General features: G+C 37.3%; 2 protein-coding genes and 1 non-coding gene across 4 annotated transcripts; 2 read left to right on the top strand and 1 right to left on the bottom strand.

The window, feature by feature from the left end:
- Positions 1-84: 84 nt before the first annotated feature.
- On the bottom strand, positions 85-2,933 carry LOC136232713 (uncharacterized). Of its 2 annotated transcripts, none has more exons than XM_066022081.1 (5): positions 2,210-2,933; positions 1,042-1,491; positions 657-954; positions 452-577; positions 85-355 (listed from the first exon to the last, which is right to left on the bottom strand). In XM_066022081.1, exons 1-5 carry the CDS (start codon positions 2,615-2,617, stop codon positions 342-344), a joined length of 1,296 nt encoding a protein of 431 aa, XP_065878153.1. In that variant the 5' UTR covers positions 2,618-2,933; the 3' UTR covers positions 85-341. The 2 variants fall into 2 exon arrangements, with proteins under 2 accessions (XP_065878153.1, XP_065878154.1); XM_066022082.1 differs by lacking the exon at positions 2,210-2,933 and having other exon boundaries at positions 1,042-1,344; positions 1,421-1,491.
- A 2,815-nt stretch (positions 2,934-5,748) lies between these two features.
- Positions 5,749-12,398, top strand: LOC136232031 (ubiquinol oxidase 4, chloroplastic/chromoplastic). The gene is made up of 9 exons (XM_066021070.1): positions 5,749-6,045; positions 6,124-6,319; positions 7,338-7,431; positions 8,183-8,298; positions 9,179-9,287; positions 9,960-10,028; positions 11,526-11,597; positions 11,680-11,727; positions 11,806-12,398. Exons 1-9 carry the CDS (start codon positions 5,912-5,914, stop codon positions 12,036-12,038), a joined length of 1,071 nt encoding a protein of 356 aa, XP_065877142.1. The 5' UTR covers positions 5,749-5,911; the 3' UTR covers positions 12,039-12,398.
- Positions 12,399-16,133: 3,735 nt separating this feature from the next.
- LOC136234518 (small nucleolar RNA snoR111) lies at positions 16,134-16,267 on the top strand. The gene has a single exon (XR_010691394.1). It is a non-coding gene; the product is annotated as a small nucleolar RNA snoR111 (small nucleolar RNA).
- The last annotated feature ends 3,875 nt before the right edge of the window (positions 16,268-20,142 follow it).

Genomic DNA, 20,142 nt, shown 5'->3' with positions numbered 1-20,142 from the left:
AACATAGTTTAAACAGATATAACAAAAGAATAGGTCATCATAGTGCTTTTCATGGTGTATGACATGCCATTTGATCATTAGGGATAAAACAAAATTAATCTTTCATTAATCAAAATCATGTACATCAACACCATTGCTCAAAACCCATTTAACTGCAGAAGCCAGAAGCTAACAGGATAGCAAAAAAATCATATCTCAACATACATATATATATCATATGGCTAACATATTTTCTTCACTCTTTTAACATAGTGTTTGTTACCAGTCATGTAATTAGCTTCTCTATCAACAACTGTGGCTGTTCATGAAGCTTCTATAGTATCACTGGATTACAGGCATGTTCATGTCCAATTCACTGGAAAAAGAAAGAGAAATTTCAAGATTAACCATTTCACATATTGCGGTGAAGACTTGAGCGGCAATATAGATGGGATTAACTTATAAGTTATACCTATTGTCTTGTTGAGCATCCAGAGCAGTAAGGCTAGCTCAACACCGAAAATGGTATGTAGCCATGTTCTGTCCATCATGAAACCGTAAACTGTCATTCCTGCTCTATTGTTTTCGAGATATGTCACTGCAACAATCTAATGATTAGTTTGTGTTACGCATAAGTGTGTAAAAAGAAACTAAAAGCAGTGTGTTCATACACTAACCCAACGCCTGCCGCTTTTGGAATGTAATTGTATGTGCAAAAATTGGTACCATTTTTGCATTATCCGATTCCTCTTCTCCATCGTCATCATCGTCCAAAATCATATCAATATCTATCGGACATGCTTGTTGGGTAGCAGTAACTCTTGGCGTCTCGCCGTCCATATCATCATAAGAATTGATTGTGGCACAAATGTGCCACTTTGTAGCAAGGCTTGTTATAGACTGTGCTTTATGTGTGATCTTTGTTGCGCTTCTCAAGCATATGAACAGTCCTGTAACCAGACTAATGGAACAGAGCTGCTCCCATAATGTAAGTGAACTATTATCAGTATCGATGTGTTCTTTGACACTGACATCTTACATAAAGGTAAACAGAAAACATACCACGAGTTCTCCAGCCTCAAAGATGTTGTTATCAGCACTTGATCGGGTGGTCATCAGCAAAAAAAAGAACTGACTGGCAGTGACCAAAATCAGAGATAGCAAGATGAACCTACGAAACCGATGGCTTATGACACGTAGATTTCTTCTGATTCGAAGGTGTTCTTTTAGGATTGAAGTAACATCACTTTCCTTTTGAAATACTTGACCAAATTCCTCAAGTCTAAGTATTTGCAGGAAGCAAATCAATCGGTAGAGAATGCAGACGAAGATGTAAATTGATATTCTATACACCCATGAACATAACTGCAATATGCATGAAATGGTGTCACTGATGTACATATATTTGTAGTAGGGAATTTCGGCAGCTCCTGTGACATACCACCATATCCGATAAGCACTCTCAGCAGCAAAGCAGGGCAGTACAAAAATGCAGAGCAGCTTCATGGACATCTGCAAGAATCAAATTGGTTATTGCCTATGTTGCACGGAACGGACACCGTGAAAGGTTATTCTAAAAAACTATAGCTAGGAAATGGAAACCCATAAGAAACGCAGAAAAACGCTTATAAAGAAGAGTTTCCGTTCAACATAAGTATTGCTATTGGATACAGTGACGGATCCATGATTCAATGCCAATGGGTGCTTGTAGTGGTCTCTCGTTATTTAAGGGTGTTAATTGATATTTTTAGGTTTTTTTACATAAAAAATTAAAGCTATGTACACGGTTTCTATGGAATTTTCGGCATTTTCCGGCTTCTGAAGCCCCCTAGCTCCCCTGGATCCGTCCCAGATTGGAAACAATAGTTGCTTTTCTTCTAAATTTGTTTCTACTATCTGCTAATTCAAATCGAAAAGCCAGACATAGAATTCTCTATATCTAAAATCTATCACACTGCTCAACCAAAGTTCAGATGAACAACATGTAAGCTCGTCACTAATTCTTCACAATAGCAATTAACAATCATCAATTCATTAACGGAAGAAACAAGAGATTATAAAAATTATGGATATCATCTACTGGAACTGCTGTTCAGTTACGGTTTATAAACCCTAGAAAAGGGAAGTTTGCATAAACCAGGGCATAAAAACCGAAATTGAGACGCAGATCACCAAAATACCAGTGTTTTTCATATGAATCAAACAAAAACAAAGACTCCGATTGCCTTACCTGGAGCTGTTGCTGATAACCTTGACGAATCCTCTCTCTATCATCATCCAATTTATCCAGGAACAGGAATTTCCTGAGACCATACTTACGAGACCAATAAGAAAGAGTGAGAAAAGAAATCGTAGCGAACACAGAAAGAGAGAGCTGGACAAGAACATCATAAGGCCTTCGGTGATCCGAATCGCAATCGGCGCACAACAGAAGAAAGTGAGAAACAACAGGGCAAACAATTGTAAAAAGCGAGAAAATGAACCAGGAGAGACAAGTTTTCCAAATGTTAGATTGATCAGCGCATAACCAGTTGAGGCACAATTTAAAACTCTTCAATTCAAATCTTTCGTTGCTGGAGTAGCCGAAATTTCCGTTGATCCTCGGCAGGAAAGCAACGCGTCCGCCTTCATTTTCCATAGTTTCGGAAACTTTGAGTGGATGCAACAGGAAGAATGCATATAAACCTGGAAACTCCACAGAACTCTGACGGACGACGTCACGACGCCACTGCCGGCCGGTGAGAAATGGATATAGATATAGAAATGAAGGCTGCTTTAAAAGTATTTACAGGTGGATAAAGGTCAAATTGCGTAGCTCAGTGTAATGCCATTTTTGTATAAAAAGTATTCCATGTCCATACACCATCTGTCAAATTTCCATTAAAGCTATGAGGTAAGCTTATAATAGAATATGATTTACAACTACACATAACTACTGATTGTGAGCTTTTCTCAATTATTAGGTTTAGAAGCTACCAAAATCAAGTTGTTTATTTGCCTAAATAATTTAGGCTTAAATACATCATTTCACCAAGAAATTGTTGAAAATGTTGATTGGTCATCCAAGTTTTTAAAGTTTCAGATAGCGTCATAAATTAATAACCTCTTTAAAATAATAATTTCTTCTGGTCTCGACTTGGACCAGTTCAGTAAATTAATACTCGATAAATTAATATCTCTATAAATTAATAAAATTTCATGGTCCCAATATTATTAATTTGCAAAGGTCTTACGGTGTGTTAAAGGCCTAATATACAAATAACCTCTGAACTTGTCCAAATGTTGCAACTGCCCCCCTACTTTTAATTGTAACAACTTATCCCTCAAACTTGTCCAATTGTAAAGCATAGCCCCTCAAATTTGTCCAATTGTAAAACATAACCCAAAATTGAGATTTTTTTTATCCCGTAAAAATGTTTCCCCATATCCGTATCACTCCATGAAATCTCCAATAGAGCTATTTCTCCACATAAACACATCTTTACCCCCATAATATACCACAACTTTGAATCAAGAAATCACTAAAAAACGAATAGGAATAACAAAAAGAAGAAGAAGAATGGATGATTTCTGATTTTCCGTTAGATTGAAGAATAAGTTGAAGAATTGAGGATCTGGTTACTTACATACTGATTTTTTGGATCCAAAGATCTAATTATCACATTCCAGCTTTTGTATTTCATGTGTTTCTTCAATTGCAGTCCATGTCAGCAATTTGGGGTTCTATTTTATAATTGGACAAGTTTGAAGGATTATATTTTACAATTGGACAAGTTTGATTTGAAGGGTAATTTCTTACAATTGAAAGTTGGGAGTAGGGGGACAGTTGCAACATTTGGACAAGTTCAAGGGTTATTTGTGTATTAGGCCTATGTTAAAATAATTTAAGCCCTTAATATACCATTAACCCGAACTTGTCCAAAAAAAACTTGATTGACCCCGAACTTATCCAAAAAGCTGAACTTTCATGTTATCCCGCTAAAACGCAATCAATCGATCATCAAATTTATTCAAAAAGCTTGATTCTCTCCTGAACTATCAAGTTGTACCGATGACCCCTTCATGAATAAAGATATTAAACGTAGAATTAATCAGGGAATTCGCAAGGATCTTTGCGATTATCTCTAATATTAGAATCTCGTACTCGGACTTTAATTGTTTGGCTTTTCCAAAGTGCTTACAACACTCTTTCCGCATTTTACTTCTTTATAATCGAGTGATTAATTGATTATATTTTAATTAAATTGAGAGATATCAAAATAATATTTTAAGCAAGTTGATGAAGCTAACTGGAACTTTAAAAATTTGGATGACCAATCAACATTTTCAACAATTTCTTGGTGAAATGATGTATTAAACCTAAATTATTTAGTCAAATAAACAACTTGATTTGGTAGCTTCTAAACCTAATAATTGGGAAAAGCTCACAATCAGTGGTTATGTAAATTAGGGAATTCGCAAGGATCCTTATATCAGAGATGAATATAGAGATCCCAGGGTAAATTACACCTATGGCCACTGAACTTTATCCAATTTCACATTTATAGTCACTGAACTTCATTTCTTTTCAGTATGGCCACTGAACTTTACACTTTTTAACATCAGTGACCACTCAATTTTAACTAGCTTCTTAAAATGACCGTTAACGATCGTTAACGACCTCAAAATGAAAATATTCAAGAATTAAAGTTGTTCAGAACGACATTTACCATGAAACCACATTTTTTATTTTCAAAAATCACATTTTTGGAGCTTTCTCTCTCTAAAAATTCATTTTCTCTCTCCTAACCAAACAACATCCAAATGACCTCAAAACGAAAAATTTCAAGAATTAAAGTTCCTTAGCATATCATTAACGCTTTGAATTTTTTATTTTTAACCGTCAATGGTCGTTTTGAAACGTTAAGTGGTCACCAATATTAAAAAGTGTAAAGTTCAATGGCCATGGGTGTAATTTACCCAGAGATCCCATGAATAAAGATACCGATTTATTGTCGTTTCCACTTGTATCCGTTCATACCTTTCGGAGATTCTAATCAGGGATTCTCCGTCCCGTCGGAGTAGATTCCAATAGGGACAGGGAATCGTCACTCGTTTACATCCCTATATATTGGGGTAAATTACACTATGGCCATTGATCTTTACCATTTTAACATCATGGGTACTGAACTTCAATTCTTAACGGTATGACCACAGAACTTTACATTTTTTAATATCGGTGGCCACTCAACTTTAACTAACTCCTCAAAATGACCGTTAACGACCTCAAAATGAAAATATTAAAGAATCAAAGTTGTTCAGAACGACTTTTACCATGAAACCACATTTTTTATTTTCCCAAATCACATTTTTTGGGGTTTCTCTCTCTAAATTTCACTTTCTCTCTCCTAACCAAACAACACTTAAATGACCTCAAAAAGAAAATTTTCAAGAATTAAAGTTCCTTAAAATATCATTAACTCTTAGAATTTTTTATTTTGAGGTCGTCAACGGTCGTTTTGAGATGTTGAGTGGCCACCGATGTTGAAAAATGTAAAATTCAGTGGACATACTGTTAAAAATTGAAGTTCAGTGGCTACAATGTTAAAATGGGTAAAGTTCAGTCGCCATGGATGTAATTTACCCCTGTATATTGAGCATTTATTTGACTCTCTAATTTAAGGGCCTTACCAAATTTCAAATAAAATATCTAAAACCTAAAGCCCTTACCTTTCTAGCCCAATAGATTGGCTCCATTCACTTTGTAGGAGGAAGGAATATTCATTCCACTAACAAACCGCCATTGTTTTGTTTTATCCTGCTCTCTTCTTCTTCATTCTCATTTCATTTATTCCCCTGTTTTACGAACTCTTCTCTTCTCACATATCCCCAAATTCAATTCCATCTTCCCCTTCTCCGATTCGCTTTCCACTTCCTTGTATATGCTCCACTAATGGCCATGAGTATCTCACCGGCAGCACATCCAACCTCAATTTCAATTAGAAATTGTAAAACCCTTTCCCCTTTCCCCCGCCGAAGTGTTTTGAGATACAATTCCATCTCTTCCCATCGATCTAAAGGCGCTGGGTAAGTGAGAATTCTTCAATTGTGATTCTTAATTTTGGTAATGGAGTTCTGATTTTACTTTTCGTTGTTGTTATTTAGAAAATTGTTCCGAGTTCGAGCAACGGTGTTGCGAGAAAATGATGAGAAAGTTGTGGTGGAGGAAACATTTCAACCGAAAACTTTTACAAGTGATGAGAGAAAAGGAGGTGATGGTGAGCCGCCCGATGATGAATCATCGGGTACTGTGGAGAAATGGGTTATTAAGATTGAACAGTCTATCAATGTATTTCTCACGGTAAGTTTTTCTCATTTTCCTCTTTTGATATTCGTTTAAATCTTTTTCCATGTCTTTAATTACGTTTTTGTTCTCATACTTCCATGTTCACCTTTTCTGTTTGATTATGTGAGCGGAGCTTTTGCCTGCTCATGCTCGGCTCCTCTGATGAGCTCGAGCTCGAGCTCAAGCTCAACATTATGAGCTTGCGAGAAGCTGTTAATTCTGTTAATGAGTAAATAACGCATTAAGTATTTTCATTTGAAATTTCTTTAACATAAAACTACATAACTACATGGTTTTAGGGTTGTAAGCCAGACCGAGCTTTGGCTTGCACTTGTGAGCTGCTCATGAGGTTGTTTAGGAGCTTATTGTTTGCCAGCGAAATTCATGAACAAAATTTATGAACTTGGTTCGCAAACAATTCATTAATTATGTTGATTTGAAATTTCATTAACAAAAAACTACATAGTTTTCATGTTCACCTTTTCTGTTTGATTATGTTACAAAATATTAGGGCTGTAATCTAACCAAGCTGAGATTTGGCCTTCTCGTGCTTGATGGTTAGAAAATTGACGATCTCGAGCTCAACATTTATGAGCTGTTCGCGAGAAGCTAGTTAATTCTGTTCATGAATCTCACTCGCAAACAACTCATTCATGATGTTAATTTGAATTTTTTGTAACACAAAACTACACCGTTGAAAACCTACAAAACTATGTTGTTTTACATTTTCCTTTTTATAGAAATATTATTATTAAAAAAATAATCGAATCAAACTTACTCACAAGTGTTCATGAACATTACAATTGAACCGAAACATTTTCGCCGTGTTCCATTTATGAATCCAGCTAAACACAGTCGAGCTTTTATTGACGCTTGTGAGCGGCTCGGCTCACTTACAGCTCTACAAAATATTCTTAAAGATGTAATTTTGCTTATGCTGTTTTTTTTTACTGTTAGCTAAATGGGAGTAGCTCAACATTTCTGCAGGAGTTAATATTCATCTGATTACCATTACATGCTTCTATCTTTTCAGGATACGGTGATAAAGGTTCTAGATTCTTTGTACCATGACCGAGATTATGCAAGGTTCTTTGTGTTGGAAACTATTGCAAGAGTTCCTTATTTTGGTGTGTTATAATGTCTCTTTCTGTATCTAGTTTATGTTTTTGTGGTTTCTAGTTCTTGTTTTTGGGGTTTCTAGCTCCAAAACCTTGCTTTAATGTCTTATTTGTTAGAGATAAAGTTGTTGATATGTCATAAACGGACTGATCTCAAAGAAACTATGTTGCACAGAAACTTTGATTTTAAAGCGTTTCGCTGAAACTCTCGAAAACTACACTAAGCAGGCCTAGAAGAGAACGAACTAAAAATTTGAGAAAGTGTGGTATGATCCAATGAACGAATTTTTTTGCCATTTCTTTGGTTCTATCAACGGAATGTATATACTTGTTTTCATCTATGTTTCACACATACAGACACCAAGAAACATTATTTCTAAAACATAGCCAGTAGATGGAAACGGAAACGCAAAAGCACTACTAAAGAGGAGTTTCCGTGCAACATAGCAAAGAAATGATCTTTAACTCAATAGGAATGAATTTTTATGAATTCTGAATAAGATAGCATCATATAGTATTATTGAAGGACTGAATTTGGAATAGAATCGAGTAGGAATTTTGATATGTAAGTTTATCCGGTTGCAACCATGACCGGGATTACATTAATATGGGATTCAAAGCGTCGTGCAACTGGAAAATTTTGTTTCGGGGTTTCTGAAGTTTCTAAAGCAATCCCTTTTTAAGATTAACTTGGATAATATATAGAACATTGTACTTTCTGATATTTGTTACTTTGCATAATGATTTGGTTACTTTGCAGCCTTCATATCTGTCCTTCATATGTATGAGAGTTTTGGTTGGTGGAGAAGAGCGGATTATATCAAAGTACATTTCGCTGAGAGCTGGAATGAGATGCATCATTTGCTTATCATGGAAGTAGGTATCGTTTACATTTATAGTTGTGTATGATTTACGTCTATCTTTTTTTATTGAAAATTTGAAATTGTTTTGTATCCTTATGATTTTATTTGTTAAACATATAATCACTGTTAGAATCGTACAACTTGAGTCGAGTCGGCTCCATTTCAAGTCGATTCTGTAGGTAGAATCGGGAAATCATCCAGAATCAGTGGTGAATCGGACGACTCGGTGGTGAATCAGCTGAGTCGTCCGATTCTAACGATCCTCGCATTAGAAGAAACAAACTGTCAGCAATGAAGAGTTTTGGAATCTGTACAGTTCAATTAAATGTAGGATTCATGAATGACTTTTGTCCGACCGCATACAACCAATAAGGATTAAAGTAAATGAATAAAAAATTAAAAAAATCAATAAGTAAACGAATCTGTTTCTTTGGATTTTAATTATTGTTTTTTTAATTCATTTACTTTACTCCTTATTGGTTGTATGGGGTCGGACAAAAGTCATTCATGAATCCTACATTTAATTGAAATGTACACATTCAAAACTTTTGATTGCTATCAGTTTTTTTATTCTAATGCGAGAATAGTTAGATTCGGCCGATTCACTATCTATTCTACCTATAGAGTCGGCCCAAAATGAAGCCGAATCGCGAATCATACGGTTCTAACAACAGTGATAGTACTGATAAAATGAAATTTAGTGCTAAGATTATGAGGTAGCAACTAGAGAAGCGAAGAAATGTGAGAACTACTGGCCTTCCCTCTTGCGTGCCTGCACATATGTGTTGCATTTTATCCTGCTGATTTCTGTCTCGTATACTTTGCATTTTCGCCACAAATTACATCGATTTTTATGTAGTTTCTTGATTCTCATATTAGTCATTTGGTTGCAGGAATTGGGGGGTAATGCTTGGTGGTTTGATCGGTTTCTTTCTCAACACATAGCATTCGTTTACTATTTTATGACAGTTCTCATGTATGCAATAAGCCCAAGAATGGCTTGTAAGTATGCTTACCCCTAATCATATTGAGTAGGCTGGCCTATCTAATATATCCATTCACACTGACCGAGTCAGGATTCACTGACACGGGGTGCTTATGGTGGTCTCTCGTGATTTATGGGTGCTAAATTTATATTTTTTTGGTGTTTTTATGGAAAAAAAATATTAAAGCCCCAAGTTTCCATGAAATTTTTGACATTTTCCGGCGACTAGTGGGTGCTTAAGCCCCCCTGGATCCGTCCCTGTCTATTCAGGGAAGGATTCAGCAGGGAGCTAGGGGGGCTCGAGCACCCACTGGACACCGGTAAACACGAAATTTCTATGAAAACTGTATACGGGGCTTTATTTATTTTTTTAATGTAAAAACACCAAAAAATATCAATTGAGCACCCATAAGTCACGAGAGACTACCACAAGCGCCCTTGTCCGTGAATTCTGGATCCGTCAATCTTGTTTTCAAGTTATTTAGTATACTATATGCACTTAGAACTTGTATTAGGCCTCAAAAAGGTCACAATTTCATTGGCTTTCCTTTGCTATTTATTGATTTTAGACAGAGAGAAAAGACATAACATCATAGAACAAACTACTTATTTTGACTCGTACAACTTGTATATATACTGTTATGTAAATGGTTGAATTTTTTATAGGTTCAATTTCGTTGTTATTGCAGATCACTTTTCTGAATGCGTGGAAAGCCACGCATTTTCAACTTATGACAAATTTATCAAAGCACAAGGAGGTATGTTTAATAGATTTAAATGTTTTTCTATCAAGTTTGAACCTTGAATTGGAGATGTGCTAGTAATTTTAGTACTCGTTGCTTGAAAGTTTGGCCTCAGCTCGAAACGTTCAAATGTGATCCTTGTACTGCCCTTGACCTGACTGAATGCTAGTATATCCACAGGCAGTGGCGATTTTCTTGTTAGTTTAAGGGCTCGTTTGACTAAGAGGTCACGGGTTCGAGTCTTGGCGCAACGGTAAACGTTGTTGTCGTGTGACTGAGAGGTCACGGGTTTGAGTCTTAGGAGCGGCCTCTTGCCAAAAAATTGGCAAGGCTTAGCGGGGACGCGTAGCGCACCGGGCCGTCCTTTTTTTTTAAGGGCTCGTTTGGAGAGAACCCTTCACTCTCTTGAAGTTCAGGGCTCGTTTAGAGAGAACCCTGCAATCTTTTTAAACGGGTAAATTACACCCATGGCCACTGAACTTTACCCATTTAACATTATGGCCACTGAATTTTACACTTTTTAACACCGGTGGCCACTCAACACCTCAAAACGACTGTTGGCGGCCTAAAAATAAAAAATCCGAAGCGTTAGTGATATTCTAAAGAACTTTAATTCTTGAAAATTTTCGTTTTGAGATTATTTAGGTGTTGTTTTATTAGGAGAGAGAGAGTAAATTTTTAGAGAGAGAAAACTCCAAAAAATGTGATTTTGGAAAATAAAAAATGTGGTTTCATGGTAAATGCCGTTCTGAACAACTTTAATTCTTGAATATTTTGGCCACCAGTTTTAAAAAGTGTAAAGTTCGGTGGTCATACCGTTAAGAATTGAAGTTTAGTGGCCACAATGTTAAAATGGGTAAAGTTCGGTGGCCATGGATGTAATTTACCCCTTTTTAAACTCGTTGCTTGAAAGTTGCTTGAAAGTTTGGCCTCACTTCGAAACGTTCAAATGTGATCCTTGTACAGCCCTTGACCTGACTGAATGCTAGTATATCCACAGGCAGTGGCGGTTTTCTTGTTAGTTTAAGGGCTCGTTTGGAGAGAACCCTTCACTCTCTTGAAGTTGAGGGCTCGTTTAGAGAGAACCCTGCAATCTTTTTAAACTCGCTACCGCTGTCCAGAACAGTTATTAAGTGACCGGACATTGTAACTACTATCCGAGATAATTATCTAGCGACCAAGCAGTTTTTTTTTTATTACACATACACATTTAGGAGGGCGAGCCTTGGCGCAACGGTAAACGTTGTTGTCGTGTGACCAAGAGGTCACGGGTTCGAGTCTTAGGAGCGGTCTCTTGCCAAATAAATTGGCAGGGGAAGGCTTGCCCCCAGTACACCCTTGTGGTGGGACCCCTCCCCGGACCCTCGCTCAGCGGGGACACGTAGTGCGACCGGGCCGCCCTTTTTTACACATACACATTTAGTCTAAGGTCACGAATAGCCCATCGACACATAAGCACGGACATAGAACATATAATACACATATTAATGATAGTACTATTGATTGCTGCAGAGGAGTTGAAAAAATTGCCTGCTCCAGAAGTTGCTGTAAAGTACTACACTGGTGGCGACTTGTACTTATTCGGTGAGTTCATCTTTCGACAACAACGTCTACTTATCGTCAGAAGTACGACTTAAATCTGACATTTTCTTCCTTCTATTTCCAGACGAGTTCCAAACCTCCAGAACCCCCAATACACGAAGACCGCAAATAAGTAATAGACAATTTCGGAAATGATTTTCGCTTTTCTTTTAGGTGATATGCTAACAGACAGATGTTATGTTTGTTTCAGATAATCTATATGATGTGTTTATGAACATCCGAGAGGATGAAGCGGAACATTGTAAGACGATGAAAGCTTGTCAGAAACACGGGAATCTCCGGTCGCCTCATTCGTATGCAGAGGAGTCTGTTGAGGATGTATCAGATTCAGGCTGTGTGGTTCCGGAAACAGATTGTGAAGGGATTGTTGATTGTTTAAAGAAATCTTTAACATCTCCTCCATTAAAAACAACAAATCTGTGAGATGAAGAACAAGTTAGCTGAATTTATGGATATTGTATACAGAAACAGAAAAGATGTCTTTTTTACACGTATATGTGTATATATAGAAAAGTTTTCGTCATTTTGGTGTTAACCAGGGGCGGATACAGTCATTTTGGTGTTAACCAGGGGCGGATACAGGCATCCTGCTGCCGGAACCACTCCTACTATGGGTGGTTTTGGACCCTTTGGTGGTGGTTAATTAGCTCTTTAAGTTTGTATTTAATAACAAAATTCAACTTTGATTAATATATTATAGGAGATAAATTTTTTGAAATTTGTTCAAAACGATCCAATATTTCTGTAAACCAGTTTAATTTTTAAGAAGTTTTTGTTTTATAACTATATAGAAAAATTGGTTCTTAACCATTGATAATATGTATATATACTAAAAATATAATATGTATATATACTAAAAATAAAATAGTACGCACGCATATAGGTGTTAATCTTGGGCAAATAGGAAAGTCATATATAGTACAGAGTCATATATCAAAAGCCAAGTATTATAACAATGTGATGAAGGCTTAATTTACCCATTGGAAATATTAAAGGTCGTTGTGTTTAAACAGGCTTAGCTCTTGATCTATTAAAATAATATCTAGGGGCTAGACATATACTAAGAGCATCTCTAATAGAGTGTGTTCAAAAGAGTGCCAGCTGATTTGGTATTTTAGTTTGACAATTTTTAAAGGGTGTCTACTATTGGAGTGATAGTGAGTGTCAAAAAAGTTGCCAAAGGTTGCCAATTTTTAGCAACCTTGAAGCAAGGTTACTAAACACTTTTTACTATAAAAAATTTGATTTACATGAATACTATTGGTTTACCTTTTTTATGACTTTCGTTCTCATTTCACTATTGGTTGTCAATATTTATAATTAAATAAATTATATATTAAGCAATGATTTATGTGGTCATTGGGGAAACTTTTAAAGTTGCTTTACTATTGGAGCATTTTTAAATAAAAGTTGCCAAGAATGATGTAGATTACTAAATTAATAAAATATTACATTTTAGTATGATGTGTTAATTTTTGGCACTCTTTATAGTAACCTCTATTGGAGATGCTCTAATAGTCTCCTACTTACACTAATTCCAACTAGGCATGAGCCTAATCCTTTTAGACCTAATAGGACCCTCATGTTTCGGCCAACTAGGCATGAGCCTAATCCTTCATGACATTATCGTCAGATGCAACCTTGCTAATGTTTATATCCCCATGTTCGACTATCTCCCGAATGAGATAGAATCTCATGAATATGTGTTTGGCCTTTTTGTGTGACCGTGACTCCTTGACTTGTGCAATGGCCCCATTTTTATCATAGAAGAGATCGACTAGGTCTAGGATTAAAGGAACCACTCCTAACTTAGTAACAAACTTCTTGATCCAAACAACCTCTTTCGCAGCATCATCAGATGTAACAATATACTCAAATTTTGTGGTAGAATTTGCAAAGTTATCATGCTTTGAGCTTTCCCAACTAACATCACCTCTATTCAAAATAAACACGTATCCAAACTGCGATCTCAAGTCATCAACGTCAAATTCGAAGCCAATATCAGTGTAACCAATTACAACGAGCTCTTTATGTCCATCATACACTAAGAAGCTTTTCTTAGTCATTCTCAAGTACTTAAGGATAACCTTGATTATGGTCTAATGGTTTTCACCAGGGTCTTGTTGGAACCGAGTAGTCATGCTTAGTGGGTGTGCAACATCGGGTCTAGTACATAGTATGACATGCATGAAAGAACCAATAGCTGAAGTGTATGGTATCTTACTCATGTGCTTCCTCTGTTTCCTCATAGGAGGATAACCAGCCTTAATTAAAGTTAGGCCATGACCCATCGGCAAGAGACCTTTCTTAGCGTCACTCACACTGAATCTCTTCATTATTCTAATGGGTGTTCCGGGTAGAGTGAGTTGTTAAACAATTTCACACTCTTTTAGACATGAGTCAAACTCTTGATTGTTTAAGCCATCCCGATCTGATCAGATGATCTTAATACTTTTACCTGACTGATTTTGTACTTCGTTCTTTACTCTTTGAACCTTTCACAGGTTTCGAATTTGTGCTTCATCAAATAGACATAGTCGAATATAGTGAAGTCATCCGTTAAAGTCACGAAGTAGCTACACCTACCTCCAACTTGTGTACTTACTGGACCGAAAACATCCATATGTACTAAAGCCAATAAACTTGTTGCCTTTTCATTTTGTTTGTTGAAAGGACTTTTAGTCATCTTACTCCGTAAGCAAGACTCACATGTCTCATATGATTCAAAATCAAATGATCGGAGAATTTAATTCTTATGAAGTCTCGAAATTCGTTTTTTGTTTACGTATCCTAGATAACAATGCCAGAAGTAAGTTGGGTTCAATTCATTTGATTTAACCTGTTTGAATCATGGTCATTTAAATCCAAAATAGATAGATCGCTATTTAATAATCCTAAATCATAAAACACGTCTCTATGACGAATAGTAATAACATATTTGAAATAACAAAATTAAAACCGTCATTGTCCAAACAAGAAATAAAAATAATGTTCCTACTCGTAGCAGCAGGAACATAAAAAATAGTTCTTTAGAATGATCAATAATCCAGATGGCAAGCATAAGTGGAAATCTCCAGTCTCTAAGGGTGCAAATCTTGCACCATTCCCGACTCTTAAAAAATTTCAAATGACTTCATATTTTTTTTGTTCAAATGCATGTAATATGTCTATATTTTTTTTTTATCTAATTGCATTCAATAACATTCTATCCTGATCTAATTGTATTAAATAACTCTATATTTTTTTTTTGTCTAATTGCATTCGATAACTTTGAAACTTCAATTGTCTAGTGAATTTTCAAAGTTTCTAATTGACACGTGACGAGCACTTTAACATGTGACAAAACATGTCTTCTATTTTCTGCATGAAAAAATTCTATTAAAAATTAGGAGATTATTAAATACAATTGAACAAAAATATGGGGTCATTTAAAACTTCTAACAGTATAGAACGACAGTTAAAGTTTTGGGCTAAGTACGGGCTATATTAGGCCTAAATAAATGGATAAATGAGAATGAGTGGAAGAGTGCAAGTTTGTCCAATTGCATTTGATAACTCCAAAACCTCAATTATCTGGTGAACTTTCAAAAAATTTAATTGACATTTTCTTTTTGACACGTGGCAAGCAACTTTGACACGTGACAGAACGTGTCTCTCATTTTCAGCATCTAAAAAATTTCATTGAAAAATATGAGATTATTAAATACAAAATTGAATAAGACTAAGAGATTATTGAAACTTTTAAAAGTTCAAACAGACAGTTAAAATTTTGGGCTAAGTATAGTCAACTGTATTAAGCCTATACATGTACATTGGACAAGGCTCAGGCCGGGCCTATCAGGTTTTCATGTACAAATGTGTAGTCCAAGCCCAGGCCAGCCCACTATTAATTTAGTCGGGCTCGGGCTGGACTGGGCTGGGTTGGGTTCGGGCTTGGAAATCAAATCTCAAGTCCAACCCATAAAAACCCACCTAAAGCTATATACATAATTTTTAATTATAAAAATAAAATTTATACTTAAAATTAAATATTAAATATATAAATTAATAATTAATATTCATAGGCGGATCGGACGGGACTGATCCGTGCTACTTTTATCAATTCCAAACCTACTCGAAAAGTAGACGCGCTTTAGCAGGTCTGAATCATGATAGATCTCTAATCAATTTTCATTGTCAAAATCTAGTTCAAGGGACACAGATCTGAATGGCCGGGTGGACAGATCTAATTAAGCCTAAATAAATGGATAAATGGAAATGAGGGGGAAGGTGGGCAAGTTATGAAATTGGGGAAACTAAAGTGGTTAAATTTACAAATAAAAGAAATTGGGAAGGCTCGCTAGGGTTAGATTCAGAAGGTACTCCCTTTATAAACCCCCAACATCACCCCTAACGTTTCACCTCGCAGCGCAGCCGGAAGTTTGCTGCTGCCGGAGAGTAGAAGAGCGAATCGGAGAGGAGCGTTTAGGGTTTTAATTTTCTGATTCTGTTTAATTAGAAAGAAAGTCTCCGATCTATAAAATAAGACGGGACACGGTGTTGAAATGGTGTTTTCGTCTGAAAAGTTATCGGAGGTATAATGAATTCCATGGCCGAGATATCGTTTCAGTCGTCATTCTTTTGTTGACGATTCGATTGTTGCTCGTCCACATTTTTTTTTTAATAAATGGATATATTTTCATTTGGGGAAAGAGGGTATAATTGATAATGATTGTCAAGTTTGGGGGTTATTTTGATCATTAATTCATTCGCCATCCTCGTTCGGAGAAAAAAAATGTTTTTTTAGAGACGGTTTAGGTGCAAAAATACCCTAACGTTTTGGGTCAGAAACATTTTTATCTAAAATGGTGCAATTTTAATCCTAATGTTGGAAAATTTATCAAACTGTATGTTCGGTCATGGCGTTATTTTATTAGTACGAATCAGATAAAAAAATTCAAAAAATTCACTGAATTTATAAATATTAATTTTTAATTCTATTATTAAATTATGAAAAAATGATTTTTTTAAGAACTAACTGATATATAGCTAGTGTAGAATAAAAAACTAAATATTTGTATTTTATAACAACGTTATGAGTAAAATTGTTATTGGCTATCAACGTTAGAAGAAAAATTATACTATTTTAGACGTTAGGAGTAAAATTATTTACGATCCAAAATGTTAGTGGTATTTTTACACTTAACCCTTTTAGAGATAAATAGTCAAAAGGTTAAACTCCTAATAAAAATCTTTGTGTTTTTATTTTTTGGTCAAATTGGTAACTAAATTTTTTGCTTGTCCGTTTAGGACTTTTGTTTTGTTAAAATCGAGGATCATTTATTTTGATACTATTAAAATGACATTTAACAACTTCAAAAAAAAATTCAAGAAGTAAAATCGTTTAGTACCATATTTATTATCGAACTAAAAATTTTTATTTTCCAAAATCATCGATTTCGGTATTTCTTCGTTAAGCATTCATTTTTCTTTTCCCACCAAACAACACTGACATTAAAATTAAAATGTTGAAGAATTAACGTTGAGATCTTATTTTTAGTAAAGCGAAAAACTCATTAATCTCTTAGTCGCAAGCGAAAGTATACAAGTTTTGTTAGACTGTACTCTATTTAAAAATTGTGATTTGAAAAAATTAAAAGTAAATTTTGGAATTAATTATACACAACTGGGGTATCTAAAATGGAAACCGCACCTCTCCCTTATCTCTCCACGACTCTGAATCCCACCGCCGCCACCGTAAACCGATCTTCAGTCGCTGTGTCCGTCTGACCCCGACGCCGATCTTGTCTCTCTCTCCGCCGCCTCTGGTCGTGGGAGGTTTGTTTCGTCCCTCCGGCGCGGTGTGGTGCTCGTGAGCGGTGTTGGATTTTCGCACAGGTGACTTGTGCGCGTTTTTGTTGCTGGTGCGAGGAAATCTTGCAAATTCAGCGTTTCTTTGCCTTTTCTTGCCGGTTTCCTCGGATTGGGGCTTCTGCCGACCCTGTCTAGGAGTTTCTGTGCTGCGACTTCCTCCACGAGTTCTGCGCGGGTCCTTTGCCTCTACCGGTTTCGGTAGTCGGGTTAGTGGTTCCATCTGTTTCCCTTGGTTACCTCTGGACTTTTTTTGGCCTCTGTGTTTGCTTTGGTAGTTTGTGGTTGGCTGTTTGGTTGTTTTTCTGCTTTCTTGTTTCTGCTGAGTTTGGTGCTGGCCTGTGTACTGGGCATTGAGCTTGTTGTTTCTTTGTGGGCTGGTTGTTTGCTTAGGTGTTTTTGCAGCTTGTGGGGGCTTTGGTTAGTGAGTGTCCTGCTGCTGCTTGGGGCTGAATTGCTATTTGATAGTTTTGTCTTCCTTATTTTGTTGGTGTTTCTCATGGCTGGTGTGGAGAATGCCATAGGCAACCTGTCCTTGTCGGATGGGGAGGAGGAAGCCATTGACCTTAGTGGGCCTTCTTCTAACCCTATTGCTAAAAAGGGAGGTCTAACCTTGATTGGGAGGTTCCTAACAGAGCGCTCTATTAATACTGTAGCCATGAAGGCTAGAATGGCCACAATTTGGAGACTAGGCAGGGGAGTGGCTATCTCTGAGCTCTCAAACAATAAATATGTCTTTGAATTTTACCATGCTATTGATTTGGCCCGTGTATTGAAAGGGGGCCCTTGGTCTTTTGATAATCACTTGCTTGTAGTTTCCCTCTGGAAAGATGAACCGTCACCTGACCTGGTTGATCTGTATGTTGCTGACTTTTGGGTACAGATTTATGATTTGCCTATTGGGTCTATGTCGGAGGGGGTGGGTAGACAGATTGGAGACTTTATTGGCAAGTTCCAGGCTTATGATATTAATAACAACACTGGGTTACGTAGACAATTCATGAGGCTAAGAGTCTCTATTGATGTGAGGAGGCCGCTGAAAAGGGTGAAGAAAATCCGGAAGGGGAAGGAGGAATGGGCTTATATATCGTTCAAATATGAGAGGTTGGGCTCTTTCTGCTATATATGTGGGCTATTGGGGCATACTGACAGATTCTGTGATAAAATCTTTACCTTAAAGCCTGAGGAGATCACTAGGGAGTGGGGGGATTGGCTGAAGGCCCCTGTTCGCAGGGGCGGGGATGTGTTGAGTGTGAAGTGGCTGAGAGAGCCGGGAAGTCAGGTTACGGCTTTCAACTCTGGTTGTGGGCCTTCGTTGGGAAACACTGTTAAGACTCTCAAAGTAGGGCAGTCAAGTGGGGGTAAGGAAGCCGGGAAGGAGAATGTCCCTGTGGGACAAGAGGGGGCAAAGCTGAAGGGCAAATTGGATGTAGGGAAAGGGAATCCATATATACAGCCAGTACAGGAAGGGGAGATAGTGAATATGGCAGTGGATAGTGATGATGAGGGCCTTGAATTGGCAGATGATCGTAAGCGTAGGCGGGCAGGTCCGGATTCGATCTCAGTACAGGCTATTGTGAATAAGCTGCAGGGGAACGTGTCTGATCAGGTCCTTAATAATCCAAAAGAGATAGTTTCTACGAGCCTTGTTGATTCTACTCTTTCTAACGACACAGAAACGGCGCGGTCTGCGGAACAGGCCCGCCGAGGATTATGAATTGCCTAAGCTGGAACTGCCGGGGATTGGGGAACACCCAGGCAGTTCGGTCCCTTGGTGAGCTTGTCAAGACAAGTAAGCCAGATTTGGTTTTCCTGATTGAAACTTTGGTTACTAATTCTTGTATTGTTGGTTTGAAGAGGAAGTTTGGTTTCGAAGGTCACTTTGCAGTTGACTGTAGAGGCAGAAGCGAGGGAATTGCCCAATGTGGAGGAAGTCTGATATGGCTTCGGTGGCTTCATTCTCTGATCACCACATTGAAGTTCAAATGCATGATGCTGAGAAGGGGGATTGAAGGATGGTGGGATTCTATGGTCACTCTAACCAAGCCAATCATATATGGACTTGGAGGCTCTTGACTCAATTGTGTTCATGTTCGATTCTTCCCCTTCTGATTATCGGGGACTTTAATTGTATTCTTTCTGATTCTGAGAAGGTTGGGGGTCTAGGCTACCCTCAAGGGCTGATGCGCCGGTTCCAGGAGGTGGTGGAAGAGAATCTGTTGATTGATCTCCCTACACAGGGAAGTCAATTCACGTGGGAGAGGAGTCGGGGCTCTAGATTGTGGGTCAGGGAGAGATTGGATAGGGCTATGGTCACCAGTGCTTGGGCGGACAGATTCCCTACTCATCGGCTTCGTTCTCTGATCTCAGCTTACTCTGATCATGCACCCATATTTTTGGAGTTTGATAATCCGGTTAGCAATGTGAGGCGTAGTCATTTTCGCTTTGAACAAGAGTGGTTGTCAGACCCTGAGTTCAAGGTCTTGGTGAGAACCTGTTGGCTTAGTAATAGCTGTCATAACCTCTCTGCAAAGTTGGCAGCCTGTGCCAGTAGCATGGAACAATGGGGTAAGAAGTACCGATTGAGGTTTAGAAGGCAAATTGAGGGTTGTAAGAGGAGGTTGGATAATCTTGTGGATAGTAGTGTTCCGGCTGATGTGGTCAGATTCCTTCAGGC

The sequence above is a fragment of the Euphorbia lathyris genome, chromosome 6, assembly GCF_963576675.1.
Source record: "Euphorbia lathyris chromosome 6, ddEupLath1.1, whole genome shotgun sequence".
Taxonomy (NCBI): Eukaryota; Viridiplantae; Streptophyta; class Magnoliopsida; order Malpighiales; family Euphorbiaceae; genus Euphorbia; species Euphorbia lathyris.
Note: the sequence above shows the minus strand (reverse complement) of the source record. Positions and strands in the feature narration are given on the sequence as shown.

Bases quoted from the DNA above. Each gene is read 5' to 3' on its own strand.
- LOC136232713 (XM_066022081.1), bottom strand. From the start codon at position 2,617: ATGGAAAATGAAGGCGGACGCGTTGCTTTCCTGCCGAGGATCAACGGA. The intron at 1,492-2,209 runs GTAAGGCAATCG...TGATTCTTGCAG, and splicing joins GTTATCAGCAACAGCTCCAG to ATGTCCATGAAGCTGCTCTG. The intron at 578-656 runs GTTAGTGTATGA...AGATTGTTGCAG, and splicing joins CCAAAAGCGGCAGGCGTTGG to TGACATATCTCGAAAACAAT.
- LOC136232031 (XM_066021070.1), top strand. From the start codon at position 5,912: ATGGCCATGAGTATCTCACCGGCAGCACATCCAACCTCAATTTCAATT. The intron at 6,046-6,123 runs GTAAGTGAGAAT...GTTGTTATTTAG, and splicing joins CATCGATCTAAAGGCGCTGG to AAAATTGTTCCGAGTTCGAG. The intron at 6,320-7,337 runs GTAAGTTTTTCT...CTATCTTTTCAG, and splicing joins CTATCAATGTATTTCTCACG to GATACGGTGATAAAGGTTCT.